The sequence below is a fragment of the Rhododendron vialii genome, chromosome 5a (assembly GCF_030253575.1).
Source record: "Rhododendron vialii isolate Sample 1 chromosome 5a, ASM3025357v1".
NCBI classification, from domain to species: domain Eukaryota; kingdom Viridiplantae; phylum Streptophyta; class Magnoliopsida; order Ericales; family Ericaceae; genus Rhododendron; species Rhododendron vialii.
Genome location: NC_080561.1, coordinates 40,248,249 through 40,259,677, shown reverse-complemented (window position 1 = coordinate 40,259,677; position 11,429 = coordinate 40,248,249). Strand labels below are relative to the sequence as shown.

Below are 11,429 nucleotides of genomic sequence, written 5' to 3'. Positions count from 1 at the left end.
GTCTGCATATTGTTGTTGTACTTGGAACTTGCATGCACGTGTTGCATCGATAAATAAGTTATGTGATATTGTAAGAGAGAGAGACTCTGTGTGTGATAAGATGTGTGTTGTATTATTAATGTTGCGTGAAAATTCTAATCTCTTAGAGCTCGTTCCGCAACGCAAAAAAAATCCTTATTTTTTAAGAAAATAATTTCAAGCTCAAAAATTATAGGTTTATTGAAATCTGAAAATATGTAATATAGATCTTGTTTGATAGATCTTATCTAGATCTTTTATACGATATAAAAAAATTGAAAAATTATTTTTTATTTTACATTATTTTTGAGTTTGAAAATGTGAAATAAACTGCTTATTTTTTAAGAAAGTTTCTGGAACGGGATCCCACTAGGATGATCATCATTTTGTCATTTGTGTTAGAAAGCAGAAGCGAAATAAATTCATGCGCTAAACAAATTCTTGATTTTTAACACAAATACATTTACAAAATTACACCTTTCACACTCACACTCAGACCTCACATCTCTATTTCTTTTCTTTTTTTCTTGAACATCAATTTTTTTTGGTTACAGACCATCCCTTTTCGACGTAGAAAACGAATTGGTACTCCTGGATAGCCAAATTCCTTTCTTAGTTCTTGAGAAATTATTCCAGCTCACAGTGGATCGAATCCGTGATCGCCTCGACAAGAACTGGTCACTCACCAATTATGTGCGGTGGTGCTATCGCAAAAGGATAAGGCCAGTACAACATTCCAACAAGAAGAAAGAAGTCCTTGGGATTTTTGGTTGTACTACAGCTGCAGCAGAAGAAGAAGTTCAAAGTGGTAATGTTGATCACCGTACTGCTAACTACCATCACATCCTACATAACCTACATGATTGGTACTTACCCAAAAGAACCCTACATGGTGTCTACCGTCCTCTTGATCAAAGAAAACAGAACTACGTACTCATGCCTTCGGCATCACAACTCATCTATGCTGAAGTCAAGTGTGTTCCCGATGCATCAGGAAACAATCTGTTCAAGTTCGAGTTCACTCAAGTACTCAACCCAAAGGCCTATTTAGTTGGTGTCGTAGGGTTCGTTTTGTAATCCCACCGCTCGCGATCTATAACGACATGGAGTGCTACCTCAGGAACCTCATTGCCTTCGAACATTGCTGCCCTGGCGTTTCCCAGAACGTTACGTCCTACGTGTTCGTCATGGACATGCTTGTGAAATTTGACGAAGATGCGGAGGTGCTCGAGAAGGCCAAGGTCATTCGCAATTACCTGGGTGCCAGCAAGGACGCCACCCATCTGTTCAACAAGCTATGCACGGAGACTGCTTTAGAACACTACTTCGCTGACACGTGCGTCAAAGCCACCACGTATAGCAAGCGTTTTTGGCCCAAGAATATGGCACTCTTGAAAGGAACGTATTTTGATTCTCCGTGGACGTCCATGGCTTTCTGTGTTGGCTTCGTTGCTTTTGTCATATCCTTCGTTGAATTCTCCCGCGATTTCAATAAAAAAGGCTAATGTAGCTGTTAAGGAACGAGCGAAGAGATGGGGTTAATAAATCAAGAGGGTTGAAAATTTTTTTTTTCTCGGCAAAAGAAACATTTATTAAAACTCGAGAGGGGTACATCGAGAGGAAAGAGACAGCCAAACAAAGAGTTTGGCACTGCCCAAAATTACAACCACATCCAACTGACAGTTGGACGCACTCCTAAAAACTAGATTACACTCTCAATTTTCGGACACCGTCTAAGAAGAAAGGTGGAAAAAAGAAGCAAAGTTGCGCTTTGATTAGATCAGCTGTTGCCGCTGCTGCTTTACCAATCTCTTCTGTAGGCATCAACATGACTCATCTAAACGAGGCTCAGGCCGTTTGGTCCCTTAACAAGATTATGGGCCTTAGCTATTCGGGGGACGAGAAGGATCTCACTCGACGATTAGCGATTATGGAAGCTGAAGATGAGGAAAGGGCTAAAGCGCATGATCTCCAACATAAGGATTGACTCTTAGGTGTCGTTTCGGGTGTTGTCTTGATGTTTTGGCTTGGGTGTGCCCCTTTTGGGTTTAGCTTTGGGTTTTGGGTGTTTTCTTTGTTGGTTTCTTACCAACTTTGGTGTGTTATCGTTTTCCCTTGGAATCCTTGTTGGCTTGTGATTGTTGGAGTTGTTGTTTCCCCTTGTGGGTTTTCTCTTGCTCCAGCTTGAAGCTGTCTAGGTTCCTTTTAATCTTTGTAATTTGTTTCCAAAGATTAATAAATTTTTCGCCTTTCAAAAAAAAAAGATCTTGAACTTCTCAATAGAGTAGACCTTGATGTCGAACTTCGTCTTTATCCACATCGCAACTCTAGTTTTGACTAAATCCCCCAGTCGAAAATTTGGTGTGAATATATATTGATGCCCTGATGGTGCATGTAGTTGGAAGTAGTATTGTGCATTCCTTTGGAGGTTTCCATTCCTCTAGTCCCCATTGTTTATGTGTGCGAGGTTGAGAGTGATTAGTGTGATCAGATGTGTGTTGTATTACTATTCTCTCTCTCTCTTTTTTTTTGATATTTGTATGTTGTACTTGATTTAGAATATTATTGATAATTATTTGTATATAGTTACTTATAATCGTACTAATTTTGCTTCGATTTGATAAAAAACTGGTTATTTCACATTCTCATTTTTTAATTTCTTTCATAAATAAAAAATAAGCACGTAACAGTTGAAATATCATAAAGAATCATTTCAATGTACAAATGTAATGAATTGAATAGCAAAAACCTTATGATATAATAAGTATACATTCCGATAGAAAATACATGTTTGTTAAGCCAGCCCCCGGTATTAATATCCTGACTTCGCCACTGGCGGCCAGTTTCATAGTTGACCGATTGTGCAAATTTGCTCAGCATGTTCAAGCGCAACAGCTCCATTTGACTTTGCTTCAACATCGTATCCGAGTCCATGGAAAGATTTCGGAGCTATATATTCCGTGAGTTCGAAACCTTTTGAGGTTTGTTAGCGCAAAAAAAACTTGCAAATTCAAAACTTCCAAACACTCATTAATAACGACAATTAATTTGAAGTTCACTTCACGGGCGACCTCTCACTTTGCGACACAGATGTTACCTCGGTGATGTATATATGTACAGTATCTTGAGTTAGATGATTTTCGAAACTACCAAATTGTGACATTTTAGTCGTCTTTTTCTTTATTGACGGAGCCAGAGGTTCTTCTTGTTCGTTCTCTTCTTTTGTCAGCCTTACAGTTGTGTATGGGTCTTTAGTATGTGAAGGAAGAGTGAGGGCATGGGCTTTTTACTTTGTGTAACTATTTCAGCATGTGGTTTGTCTCACTACAAATATATGCTTCTTTTTCTTCATTTCCTTATCTAAGTATCATTTGCTGTTCGGTTTTAATAGTTGGTTGCCATTTGTTGGTTAAGCCATTTGCTGGTTAATGGTGGCTACGGAATAAATATCAGGACAAAATTATATATCCATCCTCGTTCCAGATTAGGAATCTAAGGCCTGTTCCACTAACTAGAATAAATACTTATTTTTTAAATTAAAAATGATGTATTGTGAAGAAAGATCTCTCTCGTTAAGCAAAAAATAAACACTTGAAAAATAAGAACCTTAACTTAACAGAACGGAGCCTAATAGTGAATATTTGTTCGCTCTCTTCTTTCTCTCTCTTTAGGAATAGATTCTAACCTTAATGAGTAGTCTATAATTTTGAGGAATTGTTAGCAATCATTAATTCCAAACTTGGCGTACGAGCGGTTTAGACGTAAATTGCAGAAAACTTGTAACAAGAGAAAAGGATTTCAATCGAAAGATGCATGAATTATGAGAATTCACCGACACCTTAAGGGTAAGAAAAGCAAGACAAAAAAATTGCAAAAGAAAAAAAAAAGTGTTGAAGAGGACATATTTTTCCTTGCTCTCCAAATTAGGAATCGATAAAGAAATGTTCACTCTCTTTAATTAGGAATAGTTAGAAATTATTCCAAACTTGCCGAGCGGTTTGTTTGTTTATGAATAATGATAAATCATTCCAAATAACTAAGTTATTTTTCGACTTTCCATCTTTTATTTGAAGGGTTTGTCCTTCGGTGGATGGGGAGGAAATGGAAAAAATGGAGAAAATAGGGTAAGAAAAGAAAGAGAAAAAGTGCAAACAAAAAAAAAAAGTTCTAAAGAGGAGGTCAAAATTTTCCTTCTCTCCCCAAATTAGGAATCTAATGATGAAGAAATGTTTTACACTCTCTTCTTTTCTCTCTTTCTCTTTAGGAATTGGTAGAAATCATTCCAAACTTAACGAGTGGTCTATTTCTCTAGCATTAGGAATCGTTAGAAATCATACCAAACATCACGAGCGGTCTAGATGGAAATTTCAGAAAACTTGAAAAAAAATGTATTGAAACCAAAAGATACATGAATTACGAGCAATTTTGTTCACCCTCATCTTTAATGAGGGGAATCTTATGCACATTTGATAAGATATGTTGCGAGTTCCATTGGAATAATCAAAGTCACTCATTTATTTAGTTGCTAAGAATTTCAATCGAATATCAGTAATACTTGATAAAAAAAAAACCCTCCAATTTCTCACTATCCATTTCTACACCCAAGAATTAAAAATTTTGATCAAGTACTTACTATTATCTAATTGAGGTTTTTTTTTTTTTTTTTTTTGTATAATTACCTTTTTTTCTAAATGGCGAAAAAGCAATTTTATATAATTTCCTAACAAATGCAATTTACACGAAATAATAGATTTTGAAGATCTATAACATGGCTCACCGAATGTAAGTAAAGTAACCCTCATGCATCCAAGGCGAGTGTGAACAAAGTGGCTCTCATGAATTATTGCAAGTAATATTTTCCAATTTATAAACTGAGAGAGAGAGAGAGAGAGAGAGAGAGAGAGAGAGAGAGAGAGAGAGAGAGAGAGAGAGGGGGGTGGGGGGGGGGGGGGGGGGGGGGGGGGGGGGGGTGGGGGGGGTTTGGGGGGTGGGTCTGTCTTTAGTTTAAACCCAAATAGGAAAACCCAAAAACATTTTCACCCGAAAGTCTACCACCAAGTATAACACACAACTGCTTTTGGATTTCATTGATCAAATGGAAATGAGCCAAGGGGAGAACGACTATGAGGACGTTCTTCAGCACCTTACATCCACCATCGGTGCGAAACTCGTTGAAGGTGCCAAGAAAACCAAATTGTTCTCTTCAACTTGCATTTATAGGGTGCCCCATGATCTTCGTAAGGTGAATGAAAGAGCCTACACCCCTCGCCTTATCACTATTGGCCCTCTTCACAGAAATGATGAACACCTCCAAACACCCATGCAACACGTCAAGATGAGCTACGCGAATAACCTACTTTGTCGACTGACCACAGGAATGGAGAGCCTGGAATTAGCGGAGAAGAGGAACGCGGTACTGTTACACGAATGTTTAGCGGAGATGAAGAAGTTGATAGTCGATGCAAATAATTGCTACCTTGCTGACGTTACGCTGGATGAGGAAATGTTGTTGGTCGATGGTTGTTTCATCCTCGAATTTCTCTACAGAGCACGACTACTCCGGGCCGAAGATAATGAAAACAAGCCTATTGATGGAGGAGACAATGGCAACTCAAAGGTAAGGAAGCTTGAAGCATCAGCTCTTTTATCAGTTGACAAAACTTAATCTTGTTTTTTTTTCCCCCCTCAATTGCTTCTTTTTAGCATCCTTTTTAAGTAGCTCAGTTAAAATATTCTTCATACTAGTGCATGCTTTATATATGAATATTAAAAAAAACATTCCTTTCGGGTGTGGATGACATATGATTTGTTCATGCTTTTGGTGGCAACATAGTTTGGGTCATTGACTTGTTTTTGATGTCGTCGTGCTGCATTGTTTTTATTATTTGTAACATTTTGTCATTGTTTAACAAAATTCCTTAATAACACACCCATAACATACACAATTGTTATTATTTTTTTTTAACATACACAATTGAGTTGATATATTTGACTTTTTATCACAAAGCACACATTTCCCATTAAAGAGTCTAATGTTGATGCTTTTATGCTAACCTAAGATTCCTCGTGATTTGTTTTCTATATATATGTATACATGATCAGGCCTATCAATAGACTGAATTAGATCTAAATTCGACAGAATCCGAAAGTACTCAAATCAGATCCGAATTCGATTCGTTTTTTTTTTTTGTTTACTTCCAGATTTTTAGCCAAAAAGGGGGAAAAAATACAATTTTTTTTTTTTAAAGAGAGAGAGATCCAGATCTATCTCTTCGCCACTTCCACCGGCAAAATGTTTTCCGGCCTAATACTAGGTCTCAACTCCGTCAACTGGCCGGAGAACGAAGTATCCCCTCAAGTTCCGGCGATTTTGACGAGCGGGGAGTAAGAGACAGAGGTCGGAGGGAGCTCGAGGGGATCAGGCGATCGGACGGCAGTGGGGGGTGAACTCAATGTATTCTTGGGGCGATGAGTTTTGGCGGAAGGATTGGGCCCATTGGGGGATTGATTTGGTGAAGCGGTCTGGGATGGGTGGGGAGGTGGAGGAGAGAGAGAGGGAGGTGGCGAAGAGAGAGAGAGTGAGGACGAAGAAGAAAGGATGAGATATTGGTGTGTGCTCTCTGTTAAGTATTGGAATTGCTTCTAGAATTGAAAAAAATGAACAGTCCTCCACTGACTTCCACACAGCGGGCCTGATAATAGGGAAGTGAACCTTGGGAGAATCAAGGTTCGCCACTGACTTACACACAGCGGGCCTGAATGACTGGAACGGTTGTGTCATCAATTACTCGCCGTCGGTCTATCGCGTGTTTCTTCTGTAACATTTGTTTCTTTAATTTCTTTTGTAATACGGCTTCTGTACTCGGCTGTTTTGTCGGCAAAAAGAGTTTATGTCCATCCCATTTAATGAAAGTTATGCCTTGTTCTCTTTACAATTCAAAAAAAAAAAATTTTAAAAATTTCTCTTAGATTCTCTCTATTTTTAACATTTTTTTCTCTATCTCTCTCTACTTATTATCTCCTATTATTTTTCAAATTTTTTTTCAAACATAGCATTAGTTATCTTAATTTCTTTCTTTTCTTCTTTTTGAAATGCTTCTCTTGTATGAGTAATTATTCAATACTCCCAAAGTACATAAAGAGTATATTTCAGTCTCTCACATAATATGTGGATACCACATGTGTCCATCGTTTGGACCGCACACGTTATGCGAGAAAAGAAAGTATATTGTTTATATACTATAAGAGTATTGAATAATTTTTCACTCCTGTATTTGGTCTTTAAAATACAGGCGGAATGATTGTGTGACTTATTGACTTTTCATAGTGATTGGGTTCAATATTTTGACCAGTTGACTTGTAAATTTTGGCCAGCCACAATACTTTATAAGCAACAAAATTAAATGTTTCATCATCGAAAGGATACAATATGCGGCGACATGTATTTTCCTCGCTAGTTTTTTAAAAACCCACAAAAAAAGGTTTTTCCTCGCGGAATGTGAAGATTTAAAAATAATTTTGTCTCCAGATTCGTCGTGTTAGGCTACTTAGCTAGATAAACCAGGTTATACAAAATTGTCTAATGATTTTACATTTCAAAAAGCAGGTATGGAAAGCAGATCCTATTTTTGATAATAGACCGACCCTTTTTGACGTAGAAAACGACTTGGTACTTCTCGAGAACCAGATTCCTTATTTTGTGCTTGAAAAGTTGTTCCAGCTCGCGGTGGGTCGGATCCGGGATCGCCTCGACAAGAACTGGTTGCTCACCGATTATGTGCGGTGGTGCTACCGCAAAAGGATAAGGCCAGTACATCATTCCAACAAGAAGAAAGTACTCATGCCCAGTGACTGTGTCCTTGGGATTTTTGGTTGTACAACAGCTGCAGCAGAAGAAGAAGTTCAATTTGGTAATGTTGATCACCGTACTGCTAACTGTTGTAACGAACGCTATGAATGCAAGCTAAGAACGAGAAATTGAAAACTAAACAAGAAATCACAAAGACACAAGATATACGTGGTTCCCCAAATTGGGTACGTCCACGGGCGAGGAGAGAGAGGATTCACTAACCAACGTGAAGAAGAGATACAAAGAGCCGGCTATGATCCGTAACTCGTCTAGAAAGGCCACCAATATGACAGCCCCAAAAGGATACCATAGAAGTTCCCCAAAAGCCCTATTTATAATAGGCTACATAAATAGGAGCAACATAGTTAACCAATGTGGGACTAAAGAATACAAGGCATAAACAAGGCATTCCCAACAATTCTCCACCTTGACTTGAATTCCACCGAACCAAATCACCAAATATAGCTATCCCTTTCTAACCTCTCACTCGCCAAATGCCCCCGAGGGGCGATCAACTGCAAATACCAAGCAAGCCCAAGCAATGCTTGAACTTGGCAACCGGAACCGGTTTAGTCAACATATCTGCTGGGTTATCTGCCGTACCCACTTTCTTCACCTCAACTTGCTTCTGTGAGATGATATCCCGAACGAAGTGATACCTGACATCGATATGCTTGGTCCTCTCATGATACATCAGATTTTTAGTCAAATGTATAGCACTCTGCGAATCACAAAATACTGAACTCACACCCTGTGTAAGACCAAGCTCACAAAGCAAACCTCTCATCCACAATGCCTCCTTCACAGCTTCAGCAATGGCCATATACTCCACTTCTGTTGTAGACAGCGCAACTGTAGCCTGTAAAGTAGCTTTCCAACTAATGGCACTTCCGGACAGAGTAAAGACATAACCTGTCAGAGACCTCCTCTTATCGTGGTCACCGGCAAAATCCGAATCAACATAACCAACAGCATGATCACCAGAATTGACAATCCCAAACAATAGACCAACACCTGCAGTTCCGCACAAATACCGTAGTATCCATTTCACAGCCTCCCAATGTGCCTTTCCTGGACGCCCCATATAACGACTAACGACACTAACTGCATGTGAAATATCAGGACGAGTACATACCATGGCGTACATAAGGCTCCCAACTGCGCACGAATATGGAACCTGAGACATATACTTCTCCTCATCCTCCGACTGTGGTGACAACTCAGCTGAAAGTCGAAAGTGTGCTGCCAAAGGGGTACTGACTGGCTTCGAGTTCTGCATGGCAAAGCGCTCAAGCACTTTAAGAACATAAGACTTCTGATTCAAAAATAGTTTGCCAGCTACTCGATCTCTGCAAATCTCCATACCCAAAATACGTTTTGCTGCACCCAAATCTTTCATCTCAAATTCACCACCTAACTGTTGTTTCAACCTGTTGATTTCTGATACACTCTTGGCAGCAATAAGCATATCATCAACATACAACAGTAGATAAACAAATGAACCATCTGAAAGTTTTCGAAAATACACACAACTGTCATACTCACTCCTAGAATATGACTGGCTTATCATAAAAGTATCAAACCGCTTATACCACTGCCTAGGGGATTGTTTGAGGCCATACAAAGACTTACGAAGTAAACAAACGTGATCCTCCTTACCAGAAACAACAAATCCCTCAGGCTGACGCATATAAATCTGTTCTTCAAGCTCGCCGTGCAAAAACGCAGTTTTGACATCAAGTTGCTCTAACTCAAGATCATAACATGTAACAATAGCAAGTAAAGTGCGAATGGAACTATGTTTTACAACTGGTGAAAATACCTCATTGTAATCAACACCCTCCTTCTGGCTGTATCCTTTCGCCACTAGCCGAGCTTTAAACCGAGCGTCTTCTACCCCTGGAATACCTGGTTTGCGCTTGAAGATCCACTTGCATCCAACAATCCTCTTCCCTTTCAGCGGTTCTACTAACTCCCATGTCTGATTCTTCTGAAGAGACTCAATCTCCTCATTCATAGCAACAAACCACTGTGCAGACTCAGCGCTCAAAATAGCTTCCGTATAGCTTGAAGGCTCCTCATACTCAACTGTTTCAGCAACTGATAAAGCATAGGCCACCATCTCAGAATAAGCCGAATACCTTTCAGGAGGCCGAATCTCCCTCCTTGGCCTATCTTTAGCAATAGTGCGTGGTTGCTCAACTAATGCATCAACCTCTATGTCTGAACTCTTGAACTCCTCTTCAATTTGCTTCTCAATGTGCTTCTTCCCTGAGTCGGAAGATTCACCCAAAAACTCCACCTGCTTTGGAACACTATGTTCTTGAACTGTATCATCAACCTGCTTAGACCCCTTAATCAGATAATTTTCATCAAAAGTCACATCCCTACTGATCAAAAACTTCAAATCATCAGAGCACCATAACCTGTACCCTTTGACACCTGCTGCATAACCCAAGAAAATACACTTCTTGGCCCGTGGCTCCAGTTTACCTTCATTCACATGAGCGTAAGCTGGACACCCAAAAACACGCAACACAGAATAATCAGCCGGATGACCTGACCATACCTCAAACGGAGTCTTACACTCAATAGCAGTCGACGGAGACCTGTTCACCAAATAGCATGTTGTGGAAACGGCTTCAGCCCAAAATTCTTTGCCCAATCCGGAATTGGACAACATACAACGTGCCTTCTCCAAAAGAGTTCTGTTCATTCGTTCAGCCACACCATTCTGCTGAGGGGTTTTTCTCACTGTGTGATGCCTCACAATGCCCTCATCACTGCAGAACCTATCAAACTCACCAAGACAAAACTCCATACCATTGTCAGTTCTCAAACGTTTTATTTTCTTACCAGTCTGATTCTCAATCAAAGTTTTAAACTGTTTGAATGTATTAAAGGCGTCACTCTTATGTTTCAACATATACACCCAAACTTTACGAGAGAAATCATCTATAATACTCATAAAATATCGAAAACCACCTTTAGAAGTTACCTCTGCGGGACCCCAAAGATCCGAGTGAAAATAATCCACCGTGCCTTTGGTGCGATGAACAGCTGTACTGAACTTTACCCTGCACTGCTTGCCGTAAACACAATGCTCACAGAAATCCAGCTTCTCAATTTTCTGGCCACATAGCAAACCCTGTTTGCTCAAAACTGTCATCCCCCTCTCGCTCATATGCCCAAGGCGCATATGCCACAAACGAGTCAACTCTGAATCTGAAACCTTGGATGAAGCAACCATTGCTGCAGCACCTATAACTGTACTGCCCTGGAGTGTATAGAGGTTACCACGCTTCTGACCCTTCATCAGTACTAATGCACCCCTTGAGACTTTCAAAACTCCACCTTCACCGAGGAATTTGCAACCATGAGAATCAAGAGCACCCAGGGATATAAGATTTTTCTTCAAATCCGGAACATGTCGAACCTCAGATAAAGTCCTAACAATACCATCATGCATCCTAAGCTGAATCGTTCCTGAACCAACAGTCTTACAGGCCATGTTGTTGCCCATCAAAACTGTACCACCATTGACCGCCTTATAAGTAGAAAA

At 39.7% G+C, this 11,429-nt stretch overlaps 1 protein-coding gene across 1 annotated transcript; it reads left to right on the top strand.

Moving 5' to 3' along the window:
* The first annotated feature begins 5,017 nt into the window (after positions 1-5,017).
* LOC131327923 (uncharacterized) lies at positions 5,018-8,179 on the top strand. The gene is made up of 3 exons (XM_058361043.1): positions 5,018-5,635; positions 7,625-7,955; positions 8,145-8,179. Exons 1-3 carry the CDS (start codon positions 5,114-5,116, stop codon positions 8,177-8,179), a joined length of 888 nt encoding a protein of 295 aa, XP_058217026.1. The 5' UTR covers positions 5,018-5,113.
* Positions 8,180-11,429: the final 3,250 nt, after the last annotated feature.